This window comes from Lonchura striata, chromosome 22 (genome assembly GCF_046129695.1).
Source record: "Lonchura striata isolate bLonStr1 chromosome 22, bLonStr1.mat, whole genome shotgun sequence".
NCBI classification, from domain to species: Eukaryota; Metazoa; Chordata; class Aves; order Passeriformes; family Estrildidae; genus Lonchura; species Lonchura striata.
In genome coordinates this window covers 2479690-2494721 of record NC_134624.1, presented here as the reverse complement: position 1 = coordinate 2494721, position 15032 = coordinate 2479690, and the positions used below count along the sequence as shown (strand labels likewise).

The 15032-nt window shown below is 50.8% G+C and overlaps 1 protein-coding gene across 1 annotated transcript in view; it reads right to left on the bottom strand.

The window, feature by feature from the left end:
* Window positions 1-15032, bottom strand: part of ASTN2 (astrotactin 2) — a 334716-nt gene that overhangs the window by 144145 nt on the left and 175539 nt on the right. The window contains exon 11 of the mRNA XM_021551387.2: window positions 7913-8063. Coding sequence (XP_021407062.1) covers window positions 7913-8063 — 151 coding nt within the window. The remainder of the gene's footprint in view (window positions 1-7912; window positions 8064-15032) is intronic.

The window sequence follows — 15032 nt, the reverse complement described above, 5'->3', positions numbered from 1 at the left end:
ATGCCTGGATGCCTCCAGAAGTGAGACCCAGGACCCCAGGCTGCATCCCTAGCACTGCTGGCCCCAGGCAGCACAGCCAGCTGGTGGCTCAGTGCCACAGAGCACCAAGGACCATTTCCAAAGGCCCTAATGACCCCCCTTTGTGCCGAGTCCTCACCCAGGAACCTCCTCAGCAGGAGACAAAAACATTAATCCAAGACACTGCTAAGGTGCAAGCAAGTGCCAGCATTTTAATGAGCTCCTGTCTGTGCACTGGCATGTGTTTATTTGCTTGTTGGAGCTCAGAAATGATACAAATGCACTAAACCTTTCTGTGTCCATATATATATATATATGGACAATTTTAGCTTATTCTGCCTTGTTTTCTTGAGTCAGAAGGCCCCTGATGAGCAAAGCTCCTCAGCAGCAGTAGGACAGAGCCTGGCTGTATGCCGCTCAGTTTCTGTGTCTGAGATTTATCCCTCCACTACCAATATTTTGATAAAACAGGGCCAAAACGCTGGCTGCTAAAAGGCTCTCCAAGAGCCCCCTCAGGGCAGGGATGTCCGTACAAACCCCAGCTGTGGCAGAGCCCTTCCTGACACCCTGCTGAGGGGGGAAAATCCTTCCCAGAGGAGAGCATTACAACCATTTTCTGAAATAACAGTCATTATCTTCCCACTCTTTCTCCCCCTCCCTCCTTTTCCCCTGCTTCATTTTCCCTTTAAAGATCATCAATCATTATTTTAGCCTCAGAAAATCAAATCCATCTGTCTTGCAGGCTCCCAAGAGCATGCTGCTTGTGCTTCCCAGCCTGGTCCCTCTGTGAAAGTGGGGTGGGAGATCCAAGGGGGAGGTGAGGCAGCATCTCCTCACCTCTGGCCACCACCAAGTGAACTTCCCAGGCAGGTCTCTCTGTGTCTGTGTGCACCCCAGCTCCAAGAGGGAGGGATTTGTTTCAAGCAGCTGGTGGGATGCCTTGCCCACAGGAAGAAATGTTCCTGGAGCAAGGAAATCTGCTTCCCTTCCAGAAGTCACCAAGAGCCTGTTTTGGGGTGTGCTGGCATCTCCTGCCTGTCAGGGCATTCTCAGGCACAACAGAAGCTGGCACCCCCAAAAACCTTCAGAGAAACAGAAATCCAGCCCCTGCCCCACCCGACTCACCCATCAGGGTGCAGCCCAGCCACAAAACTACTACAGCACAAATCCTCCATCCCAAAGCAACCCCAAAGCCCCAAGCCAGCTGTGACCACAGCACACGAAGCATCCCAGGCTGCTGAGGAGCAGAGGGGCACTGGCCAAGCCCTCAAGGAGCGCTGCTGAAGAAGCCACTAGAGGAGAAAACAGGGCTTTTAGCATCCAAACCACTCCTTCCCTGTGCAGGCAGAGACTTCCAGCTCACCTTGGTGCTTCTCGAGCTATTCCCCTTGCTTTAAACCTTGCCCACGAGATGCAAACCCCCTCTGAAAGCACAGGCAGGAGGTTTGCTCCCACCCACCACCAGCCCTGACCCCAACAGCCTCCACCTCTTCCCTCCTCAAATCCCATTTTCAGCACAGGTATTTACCTGGATTAATGAGATAAAATCCAAAACCACAGGTTCCTTGGAGGGGGCCTTGCTGATGAGCTCGGGGGGCTTCTGCTTCCAACCACAATGTACAAAAGGAGTCAGCTCTGCTCCAGGGAGCCAGCGAGACTTTAAAGGGATTAGGAGAGGCTGGTTTCCTCATCTCCCCCCACCCTGGTGTGTGCCTCTCTTCCAGAATTAGCTAGGTGCCTCTCAAGGCAGGGATGGGTAAGTTTTTATTTTTCAATGAACAATTGTCTGTCAGAAAAATGCAGATTTGATGAAGCTTAAGTGCTTTGTGGGATTCCATCAATTACATCTCAAAACTCATTGGGAAATTAGGAGAGCATTTAATTTTGACAAGGTTGAAATGTTTTGGTTTCCATCACCTAATTTTGTTTTTATTTCAGGCTGTACACTGGGATAAGGCAATATAAAACAAAGCTCCAGATGATAATGGTGCATTTAAACATTTCCTTCTCCTTTATAGAAGGGAAATGTTTTGAACCAAAGTATTTTGGAATTTTCATGTATGTAAGGCATTTCTGCACAGCATTTTGGTTTGGACTGAAACTCCCAATCATCCCATCTCCCCCCAGGAAAAAAGTTCTTAGCATCACCCACATAATTTCAAAGCATCTCTCCATGGTCCCTAAGCCAGCTCTGAGTAGCTTCCCTAAATGTCTCCCAAGCAAAACCATGGCACTTGTGCTGGAAGGAGGAGACAAAGGCAGTAGCCACTGCTCTGCTCCATCATTTCTAATCCCATTTCTCCCCAAAATGGTTACACTCCTAAATTAAGCCATTTCTCTGCCACACTCTGCAGCAGTGAGGAACAGCCCCTCATTCTGAGGTGGGAGAGAGCAAGGGAAGGATTAGCCCCAAACCAGCTGTGCTAAGGCTTATATGCTGTGTGGACCATGCCAAATTTCTCCTCCTGCTGTGTCTAAAGAGGCTGGGACCATCACCACACCAGTGTCACCACAAGCCACAGCTTCCTTGAGTGATCCTCTGGTAGATTTTGTCCCTCCTGCATCCTGCTGAGCCAAATTCCCTGCTTTGTGATGGGCTGACCCCACCATGGCAGGGAGGAGCAGCTCAGGTCGTTCATGTAGGCTAACAGCACTGTTTTCGTGCTCAGACTAGAAATAAATCTCTGCCAGAGGCACCTGAGCCTGTGAGGATGAGCAGGGTTTAATGTCTGTGCAGAACAGCAGAACACAGTGCCCAGGCTGGGCAAGGCTCTGCCAGCTCTTGCCAACACCTCTCCCAAGGTGGGATGGCTCCTGGAGCACAGCCCTGCTTTAGCCCTTCCACATCCACATCCTTGGCTCCTCTAAGGGGACTTAAGGAACTAACTCACCAATCTGCAGGCACACAGATGCTACAGAACCCTCAGCCCACAGCACCTGCCCCCCTGCTGCAGTCAGGCTCTCACACCTTAAACAAACACGGGACTAATTCTGGTAATTCCTGGCCCAGGAACCCGAGCTGCCTTCCTCACCCCCAGCGAGGCAGCTCATGCCCTTCTGCTTCTCCAGGTGGTCCTCACAGTGAGGAGACCCCATCCCGGGAGGCACCATAGGGCTCAGACACCTGGACCTGCTGCTGCCTCCTCCCACAGTGATGCTGAGGATGCCAAAACGCACTGGAAGAGAACAGAGCATCTTCTTGCCCAGCTCATGTGCTAAGACCAAAGCTTCCATTGCTTTGGGAAAAAAAACCAAACCAAACCAAAAAAACAAAAACAAAAACAAAAACAAAAAAAAAAAAAAAAAAAAAAAAAAAACTTCACTCCTCTTATTTTCAATAAGGCTGTAATCCTGCCTTCCTAGGCTCAAAACCCACCTGGTCACCGGGCAGTACATGGAAGCAACCCCCCCTTCTCCTCAGGTGGGTGAGAGGTCTGGCACCAGGGAGCGAAGCCAATCTAAGAGACAGCTGGGGAAACCTGAATTTAAGCCATGATGCAGGTGTTTCCTTCAGTCTCTCGGGGCCAATTCACAGGTTTTCATCTCAAATTATGAATCACCAACACATGAGGGTTAAGCATTTTCCCTCCTTCAGCATCCTCCCTCCAGGCTGTGCAGCTACCACAGTGCCAGCAGAAAAGATCAGTAATATTTCATTTATAGGATAAAGTCTGAATTATTCCTCCAGCACACTTTCTCCAGGTTTGCTGTGATCCCTGCAAGATGGCACAAAACACACACGGGACTCAACAGAGTCACTGGATTCCAAGAGATTCACTGGGGTTTTGTTTTCTTGGGAAATTCCCACAGTTTGACCAGATCCATAAGCAGTTCTAGAGTGCAGCTAGAAAAAGCAGTATGGGATCAGGTTTTCTAGAGCTTGGGGGCTGTTTAGTTACGTTAGGGTTCAAGCACAAGGCCCCAGATAGTGATGCCAAGGTCTTTGGCAAGGTTGCAGCTGATAATTCTTAAAAGTACCTGAATAAAAAAAAAGGCCTCCGATAAGAAAAGAACTGCAGAAACCCTTTATGCACTCATGCCATCTACTGGGTACACACAAAACTAACAGAAAACCATGGGATGGGGGGGAAAAAGGATCCTATGGGAACTGGAGGATGGCAGGTGGGGAATCCTGCTGGAGAGGCTTTAGAGTCTTCAGGTGATGCCTAAAAAGGAGGATTTTAACTGAGTAAAGCGATGCCCTCTCTCCTCCCCATCATCAGCCCAAGGAGACTCAGCCAGGCTCCAGCACGAGCAATCCGCCCTCGACTTTTTAACCAAGACCTTTTAAGGCCAAACAATTAGGTGATGGCAGAGCCCACGCCACTAAAAACCCAGAGATAAATGCATCCCAGTCCTCGCAGAATTACTGGAAGCCGTATTAAGGGCATGAAGAACTGGTAACAGATGATGATTATACATAAAAGGAATAAGAAATCTTTGAGATTTGTGCTGCTCCCTGGTTGAGGCACTCAGCTCCAGCTCTGTGCTTGTATTAATTGCTTACAAGGCTGCATGTATATTTTACGCTCAGTACCTGCCTGGAACATTTGTTGGATTTAGCCTTGATTGATGAACCACTGATTATATACTTCTGTGGTCCTCAGCAAATTAATAAACTGTTGACTGGTAGAGATTAACAACATGTCATGATTTGTGAATCTGTGTCCAGAGTAAAGCTGGAGCAAACCTAGTGCTAAAATTAGTAGGCAAATGCTCCCTGAACTCTATAAAAAGGGGATAGCTTAATTAAATTACATCCCGATATTGCCCATAGCACTTACCAAATTGGCAAATTGAGTTCACAGCAGTTCAGCTTCAAAACTAAGTGACATCCCTGAAAATTCGCAGCACATGACCCCAGATGAGGAGGGGCAGCACAGGCATGGGCAAAGAAAATACCAGAATGTCTCAAACCGAGCCTGTGTGAGCTCTGAGACTCCACTCCCAGCCCCTCTGATCCCACTCTGCACCATGAGCACCACCCAGGGCTGGGGGCAGTGCTGCCAGCCCACCCATTAGGCTTCTCCCTGCACAGTGGCCGTGGAGCAGTGGCCGTGGGAACAGTTCCTTCCACACCTCTCCTCACAGCCCTCCTTTGCCAGGGACCGACAGCAGGTGATGAAAATAAAACATTGTACAGGGTTGGGAGAGCTGGAGGCAGCATGGGCTGGTGCCAGCCCAAAGGGCAGCAGGGAGAAAAGGGATGTAGTGGGATGCAGTGGGATGCAGTGGGATGCAGTGGGATGCAGTGGGATGCAGTGCCTGTCCCCACACTCCCCCTGGGCTGCTCAGCTCTGCTGTCCTCAGGCTGTGACTGGGGAGCTGCACCCCAAGACTGGGAGCTGTGGAGAGGGACAGAGCAGCCTCATGCTCCTGCAGTGGGGAGAAAAAGGGGTGAAGAGCACAGTGGGGAGAGATTATCTCCTGTCCCCATGGGATGCACGGCCCCAGGAGCCCGGTGTGATGTGTAGCATGGGGGTTCCTGTGGTCCCCAAGTGTCACCTCTCACCCACAGCTTTCAGGAGGGGATGCCCTCCAGGGGAATGCTCCTGCTGCTCCTCCCTTGTCCCCTCCCCATACACATTCCATTCTCTTTACATGCTGCCTCAGTTAGGCATTGCAGAAGCTGGGCTCTATTTTCCCCAGGTGACACGGTTTTCCTTTCCTGCCTCTCCACATGCCAGCTCTAAGTCTGTAATTTATTGACAATTTCTACCCTAATATATCCCGACTTTAAAAAGAGGCACCACCTCCCAGAGGCGTGAGGTGATCAGAGCCCTGATTGCTTCTGACAGTGCCTGGACAAGGACGTTGGCATTCAGAGCAAAATAACACCCTAAAAATGGGGGAAAACACCCCAAAAGACTAGAAATGCAGTTGTTCCCTGGAAAAGGGGGGAAAAGAAAAAAATTGGCAATGGGAAAAGAAAGGAGGAAGGGGAGCAGAGTGTCAAGGGAGAGATGGCACCAGGCTGCTGGTGACACATCAGACTGTCATGCTAAATGGCCTTAACAAGCAACCTGAGAAGGGGATAATGAAAACGCCTCCCCCCCGGGACAGCACGGCTCCAGCCTGACCTTTCCCAGCTGCCGTGTACAAACATCTTCAATAAATAAAGAGACACTTACCTCCTGTCTCTGCTGAGACGGGAGGGATGTGGTGAGGAGGCCCTGCCTGCAGGGATGTGAGGGGTTTTGGGGGTTTAGGAGCAGTGGATGTGTGCTTGAGGAGCTGCTGGAGGGGGTGACAGCTCTGGACCACCTCAGGGGTCACCACGGCTTCCTGGCTGCCAACAGACACGAAGGGATGCTCCAGGTTTGCCCCACTTCCAAAGGCTCTGTCCTGTGTCTCTGCACCTCATCCTGGATTCACAGAGGCTGCTCAGGCAGGGAAAGGATGACTTTGATGTCAAGGTGAGATGGGTTAGAGCTGGGCGAGGTGCTGAGCTCTGCTGCTCCCAACTGGAATCAGCAAAACCCCTCTGGGCATCGGTGGCTGGAACACCTCCCTGGAGCTGCTCACAGCTCTGGGCAGCCTGGTCAGTGTCCTGAAGGTGTCCTGCCCATGGCATGGGGCTTAGGACATGATGACCTTTAAGGTCCTTTCCAATTCAAACCCTTCTAGGATTCTGTGATTCAGAGCCTCTGCCCAAAACTAATGGGTCTAGGGTCGAGACGATCTTCTGGACTCTGCAAAACCTGGGACTCAGTGGATTGTTTGGTAAGACATCAGCACGTTCAGAAACAAATCAAGACTCTAGGGGTGTCAGAGATGCCCAGAGGTGGATATGCTGGGGGGATGCTTCATCTTTCTTCTGCACTGGGAAGCACAAAGCAGGAGAAAAAGCAAGACTGCTTTCACCCCTGCTTCTTGACAAGCAGGAAAAGACCACCAGAATCAAGCTTTTTTTTTTTTTTTTTTTTTTTTTTTTTTTTTCTCATCTGAGCACCTGGGCTGCTTCCCTGCAGTCTTTAAAGGATTTGTGATTTGCCATGAAGGCCCCAGGACTGGGGAAGCCCACCTCCAGCACACACATCCCCTCAGCCACGGGAAGCACGAGCAGGTCACATCTCCCTCTGGCTTGTCCCCAAACCAGAGGACAGCCCTGAGGACCCTACAGTTCCAGAAACAACCCCACAGCATCACTACGTACCTCACGGCCCCAGTGTGTACCCCAGAGCCCCAACACCTACCCTACAGCCCCAGTACCCACCCCACAGCCCTAGTACCCACCCCACAGTCCCAGTATGTATCCCATAACCCCAGTACCCACCCTACAGCCCCAGTACCCACCCTACCTCCCAGTAGATATCCCACAGCCCTAGTACCCACCCTACAGTCCCAGTACCTACTACACAGCCCCAGCACTCACCCCACAGCTCCAGTACCTACCCCACAGCCTTAGTACCTACCCCAGAGCCCTAGCTTCTACCCCACAGCCCCAGCACTTACCCTATAGCTCCAGTACCAACCCCACAGCCCCAGTATGTACCCCACAGCCCCAGCACCTACTCTACAGCCTTAGTACCCACCACACAGCCTCAGGGTGCACCCCAGAGCCCCAGCACCTACCCTACAGCCTCAATACTCACCCCACAGCCCCAGCAATTACCCCACAGCTTCAGCACCTACCCTACAGCCTCAGTACCCACCCCACAGCCCCAGTAACTACTACACAGCTCCAGTACGTAGCCCACAGCTCCAGTACCCACCCCACAGCCCCTGTATGTACCCCCAGACCCTGCTCCTATCCCACAGCCCCAGTACCTACTATTCAGCCCCAGCACTCATCCCACAGCCCCTGTACCTACAACACAGTCCCAGTGCCCACCCCACAGCCCCAGTATGTACCCCACAGTCCCAGTACCCACCCCAGAGCCCCAGCACCTACCACACAGCCCGTGGAGTCCACCTTGCGGTCCGACACACACTTGAAGTTGCGGGTGCAGCCGCCGTTGTTGCGGGAGCAGTCGCGGACGGGCCCGAAGGAGGAGAGCAAGTCATTGATGGTTTCGAAGTAGGTGGACAGCATCGCTTCTTCCCTTGGAGAGAAAAGGCACCGTTAGGGCTGGCAGGGAGCTGGCAGAGCACAGGCACGGGCAGGGCAAGCCACAGAGAGCTGCTCTGGCAACATCCCTGGTTAGTGACACCGAGCCAAAGGAAACAAGGGGTTTGTGATTATGCTGTACAATAGATCTGCTGCATAACTCTGGCATCCTTTGTTGGAACTCAAAATGTCCCTCAGACATTTTTGGAGGTTCCAGGCCCAGGTCAGAAGCATTTGAGACCCTGGCAGGCAGCTGGAAACAGCTGTGATTTTGGGTTTGAGCCATGGAATGATTTACCAACCTTGCAGGAAGAACGAGAAGTCACAAAAGTTTAGATATTATAGTAGAATTAGTCACAAAGTAGAGGGAAGAATTTTTGAGTGCTGTACAGGGGGTTTTGGTTTTGTACATGGGGGTCAGAAGTTTTAAGATGGATTTGGGATCTGGGCCTGCCCTGTCCTCCCTCTCTTTTCTTCCTCACCTCCATGTTCTTGGTGATGTCAGCATTCACAGATTGGTTTAGAGTAGAAAAGCACCATTTAATATAGGTAATAGGCACAGGGGAAAAACTGTAACCATGTCACATGTAATGTACCATATAAAAGATAGAAAATCACCATTTAATATAGGTAATAGGTATTGGGGAAAAACTATAACCATGTCACACGTAATGTACCATATAAAAGACAGCAGCAGCCCTGGCAGGGAGAGAAGAAGCAGTCGGGGTCAGAGAGGATGTCAGGGTGTGTGTGTGCCTCTGCCTGAGCTGTGAGCAAACCACAGCAGCCCCAGAAGAAAATCTTTTAGATAACTTGCAATAAACTGCCTTGAGACCCAACAACAGAGACTGCTGAGCCTTTCTTTGGAAGCTCGGGCTGGAGGAGAGACTTTTCCAGCACACAGAACCCCTGAACCAGGGTTGGGTTCCATCAGCATCCTTCACAGAACCAACCAGTCACGGGGCATCAAAGATACCAGCCACCAGTTTTATGTAAACTAGCAACTAGGAGAAGCTTTATGAGTAGCCTGGAGCTGGGTGTGAATCCAACCCTACACTAGACAACAGCAAATCCAGAGCCATAAAACTCTTCCTGAATGTTTCACAGTGACTATCCACACCATCACCCACATCCACCCCAGGGACACTGCCAAAGCTGGAAAGACACACGAAACTTGGCTTTGTGCTTGCTGGGGTGTGGATTTGGAACAGATAATGCAGGGATGGGTGCAGGCACAGCTCTGCTGCTCTGCTCCAGCCCATGAGGGGGACAGCCCCAGGCATTGCTGTGCTGTGACACCCCTCAAGCAAGAAGCTTGAGCACCCAGGAATCATTCCAAGGCCATGTGAAGCCTTGGGAAGCTCCCAGCCCTGCCTCTCGGAGCTGCACATGCAGCAGATTTTGCCTGTGACAAAGCATTCAGGCACTTTGCCTTCTGCTGGATCCCTGCAAAAGGAACACACATGCTTGTCAAGAGCTTTAAGCATCTCCAAGATATTTTTCATCTTCAAAGCACACTTTATATGTTAACCAATATCCACAATGCATCCTGGGGCAACCCATCACCTGACAGGAGAGAGACAAAGTGATCAGAGAGAGAGGAAGGTCACAGGAGAAGTCACTGGTGGTGACATACCTGACCTCCACAGGCTGTTTATTAGATCTTTATCCACAGGAGGCTGCAAATTAACCCTGACCCCTGTGACCTCAATACCCCCGAGGCAATGCTGGGAGTCACAGCATGCTTCATCCTCCTTGAGCCTCTCTGCCATCAGCACAATGACCCAATGCCCAGCTCTGCTGTCCCTTTTTTGGGGGGTTTAATGTGAAAACGATCTGCTTGGCAGTGAAACAGTAGTAGAGGAATACCCATCAGCCCTGGAGGGCCAGGGCAGTGCTGCCTGGAAGCAGCCCTGCGTTCTCTATCAGCAGAGGGCCCCTGAGCTCACACGTCACACTCACGCACACAGCCCTGCCAACACCGAGCGCTCAAGGAATCATGAGTCAGGCATTAAAAAAGAATATAATGCAACTGGCACCAAAATGATGAGTTTTTAAAAATAAATCAATTGCTGCACTGTTTTCAGTGTGGTTTGTTTTTTCTTTTTTTTTTTTTTTTTTTTTTTTTTTTTGTATTTTCTTCCCCTAAATTTGCTTTAGAGTATAACTAAGCTTTTCCCTGCAAACTTGAGGGCTAGGAACTCCTCAGAGACCAAACCCAAATAAAGCCTTATGCAGTATTGACATCACGATTTTTTACATTCAGGATTTCAAGACAATCGCAGGATTCCAAAAGTTGGGACTTTCAATAAGAAAAACACCACTAAAAGCAGTGAGAAATAGTAAATTGGCACATCCCCATGGGCTGGGGTGGATGAGTTATCTCAGCACTGGGGCAGCTCCGTGTTCACTGTGGTGTCCCACATAGCAAATTCATGTCTGTGCTGCCAGCTCTCACCCCAATTAATGCTTCCCAATTAACTTTTCACTCGTAGCAATCAAGCTCCTGATATTCTCCTATTCTTGGCCCACCTCCGAGATTTCCCAGCATATTTGGAGACGAATCTCCCTCTGTCCTTTCTTGGTCATGTTTCAAATATCTTTAGAGGCCGTTTTCTATTAGCACTCTGTTCCCACCAGGATCTGCAGCTCCTCTGAAATGAGGGAGTGAGAAAGGCAGGCTATATTAGATCAGGGCACATATTTCTGGTGGAGACATGGAGGGAGGAAGGGGATATTATTTACTAACTAAACCCACTGTTTATTAATGTAGGGAGAATTATTTTTAAAAAGCCAAAACCAACAAACCGTGACAGCTCCTCCACCACCCACCCCAAAAGCTCAGCCCCATCTGGTCCTCCCAGGGGGTTTCTCATCGTGGGTGGACAGCAAGGAGAACCATGCTCCCATCCTCCCTCCTGGCTTTTCCACTGAGCCACCAGTCTACCCACATCCCTGGAAAGAGAAGGTGAGGAGCTACAGCTGCTTTGGGTGGTGGAAAGGAGATTTTGGGGCTGGGTCTTTGCACAGAGAGACAGAATTCTGTCAGGAGACCGGCTCATCCCACATGGCACCAGGCTGGGGCTGGCAAGGGCAGCTTGTCATGCTTTAATTAAAACTTGGAAGCACAAACCAACCTCCTGCCCTTGGGAGGGCTGAGGATGGGAATGGGAAACTGGATCTCCAAAGCCTGGCATAATGGATGACCCCTGCCAAAGCCCAGGAAGGGCTGGAGAGCTGGAATGAGCCATTAAGCATATTAAAATATTAACCTCGCTGGGAAGTGCTCAAGTGCCACCTGTGAGAGGAGGGGGGTGAGGGCAGGATGGGTTCTGCATGGCCATTGCTCCATTAGGGAGCTTCACTTCAGCACAGAGCCCTGACAGGGATGGCAGCTCCTGACAGCCTGACGTGCTGCTCAGAGCAAGCTGGGAGCAAACTTCACTTTCATCTGCCTCTGGAGGGGCTGGAGGAGCCCAGCTCAGTGCAGGAAGGTGCTGCCAAGCCCTGGCACTGCCAGCCTCAGCAGCTCCTTTTCATTCTGGGACTGAAGAGCAATCATGAATTACCTGCCTTCTGCAGTGACACAGATCACTCACCCACACAGCTCTGCCAGGGACCCCTGCCTGTCCTTCCCTGCCCACTGTATGGGGCTCTTGCTCTCACATTCCAGAGCCAGCCCTGGAGAGGAGACAGAGCCAAGGCAGGGGACACTTGGGGCGAGGTGGCAGCATCTGGCCAGCACTGCAGGGAGCCCAGGGGACAGCCAGCCCCACCATCCCCGGGTGCCAGATTAGACCAGCCCTGACGCATGAATCACTTGCCCTGCAGTAAAAAGCTGCCTGCAAAAGAGCAGCTCCTGTTCTCCATCTCTCTGTGCTGGACTGCAGTGAGGGAGCCCTGGATCTGTTCTGACAGGGCGGGATGGAGAAGGACAGGCTCCGTGCTCCGAGGACATCAAAGAGCCAGGGAAGCTGCTGGTGGCCCTGGCTGGACCCAGGTGCCAAATCCCCAGGGAGCAGGCCGGACTCGGCACCTGGTGCACTGGGAGGATGGGGAAATCCACCACTGACCTGAAGCTAGGTCTTGTCAAAAAGGGCATTTTGGAGAGAGCGACCTAATTTCTGGTGCCAGATCCTCTCCACAAGCCCACGAACATCTATGAACACACACACACACACACACACACACACACACACACACACACACATACTTCTTTAACTCTCCAGCTCTCCCAAAGACACCAGCACCAAATGATATAAATTAAACACACTCCCCTCCCTGCCAGGACCCTCTGAACACGCACCCAGCATCAGTAAAACACAATTTTTTATCAACATCTTGTGGTACAAATGTCCAGCGGGGTGCAGCACAGCAGGGCTCCCCTCCTGACTCTGCACCCATCCTCACACAGCCCCATTCCACCTCCCACCACTTTCACTCCCTGGATTCCCTCAAAAACACTTATTTCCACTCTCTCCCTTTGTTGCAGGTCTCCTTAATGAAGCAGATTCACTGACAAATACCGCTGGGGGTTATTTATTCATGAAATACCAACACCAAGCAATTCTCAAAGCCTCCAAAGCACTCATCCCAGAATAAGCTCCAGAGCTTTGCAGTGGCTCTTCTCTCCAGCTCATCCTGAAGGGGATTAGTGGGTGTTATCCAACTCTGCTGCCCCTTTTTATTGCCTGCTAATGGTTAAAGATGTCAGTGCCTTACAAAGTTCACCATTGATGAGAAAAATAAAGAAAAGAGTGTGAGCTGGAAAGTAAGCCAGTGCCATCTGCTCCCTGAGCTGGGTTTGGAGAGGGATCAGGGTGGGAACTCGAGGTTCAGGAGTTTCTGGACAGGACCCACTGGCAGCACAGGGTGTGATGCTGTGTCCCCTGCAGCTTCAGCCAGAGCTGCCCAGCACAGCCCAGCCAGGAGGGCTCGTGCCCAGCCCCTGGTGCTGTTTCCTGCTTCTATGGAGCAGGGAACTTCAGAGCTGCTGCACTTGCAAACCAGGACAGAGCAATTTACACCCAGATTCTGCATTTTTCAGCCCAGCTGCTGCTTGCCTGAGCAATTCTGAGCAGCTCTCCCACGATGCCCTGGAAAATTCATCACAGAAATGGGCACAAAGGGTGAGCAACACATGGATCACAGCTGAGGGTGTACTGCAAAACTCATAATCACATTTTTTTTGTAATTATATATAACCAATAAACCCCCAAGCTACAGCTGCAAAGCCCGGATTCAGAAGCAAAGAATCAATCAGCACATGGGACTGGGACCTTGGCTGCAAAGTGGAGCCTTCAGGACCCTTTGGTGCCATCACCTGCAGCCCCAGCACCATGCTCAGCACATTCCTGCCCTCAGCAAAGGCAGAGCCACTCCTTCCCCAGGGGAATCTCCTCCCAGGACCCCCAGTGTGTCACAAACTTTCATTTTTGCCCCCAGCTTCTGTACACTGGGGGGTGATGATTTTTTTCACATTTTAGACAGGCAGCCAAGGCGACAAGAGAAGAGGATGGAGAGTGCTCACTGCTGCTGGATGGCCAAGTGAAGATTGCTTCCAAGTTATTTTTAGTACTTTTAGCACTTCCCACACTCACACTACAATTCCAGCTGGGTCTGCTGCACTACGGGCTCAGCTGTTCCATACTGAGAGCCATGCAGTTAAACACCCAAATTATAATGAACACACAATAAATGACCACCTGAGAAAAGTGGTCTCCAATTTAAATGCAACAGAATATGTTTTTTTCTGGGATCTCAACCTTTTCAATTTTTATTCTGCCTGCAGCAAGAGACCATTCTCTCTACAGCCCTTTCCTACATCCCTGTTTAATCATGGATCACAGAATGGGTTTGGGTTGGAAGGGACCTTAAAGCTCACCCAGTGCCACCCCCGCCATGGCAGGGACACCTCCCACTATCCCAGGCTGCTCCAGCCCTGTCCAGCCTGGCCTTGGGCACTGCCAGGGATCCAGGGGCAGCCACAGCTGCTCTGGGCACCTGTGCCAGGGCCTGCCCACCCTCCCAGGGAAGGATTTATTCCTGATATCCATATCTGTGGTGAATCCAGCACCCATCTCCTACAGCACTCAACCATGAGCCAAGCGAGTCCATTCACACACTGACCAAGCTGGAATGCTCTGGAAATGTTCATGCCCATCCCCAGCATCGAAGGAACCCATGAGATGGTGGCAGCCTCTCACCTGGGGACTTCACAGCCTGAAACTTTGGCATGCTGCAGCTCCTGTCTTTAACCAGGTGCCCCAGTGCTGTGCCTGCATCAGATTTATTATTTCATGGAGGGAAAAAAAGTGATTTTCTGCCCAGTACACCAACAACCACTTTTCAGCCATTGTAATAGTGCTGGAAGTTTTGAAGAAAATCCACTATACAGGTCCTCAGCTGGGAGAAATCATCCTCACTTGAGTGACACTGGAGAAGGCATTTCAACGGTGCTGTGCTGACATTCCACAGCTGATGAGCTGCTTGCTATAAATTTTCTGGGTAGTCTCGCTTCCTGTGGCAATACTGCAATAAACACTTGCAAAAACGCTCTCCCAAAAACCTTGAGGTTCAAAGTGTGAAAAATTCCCCACCAAGCATCAATAATTTGCTGGAGATTCAATAAAACCACCCCTCCACCGGAGCATTTTGAAGCTCACCTTGGCAGCAAAGGGCCAGGAATTTAATTACAGCCAAGCAAAGCAAAAACAAACACTCTGGGACAAAAGGGATCCAGGAAAGCACATCCCAAGGGATGCTGTGGTTCACCAGGACCCTGCACCTCACTGCAGCCCCCTCAGAGCCAGCACAGCTCTGCCACATGAAGGCCCAGGGTATCACAGATGAATTAAATTTAAATTCTGAGTATTTCTCTTGCTTCAGGGAAGGTTGTGGCTGCGTTTTCAATCCTGCACGAGCCAAAGGAAATGCGGGAGGTGCTGGCTCAGTCTCCCAGGCA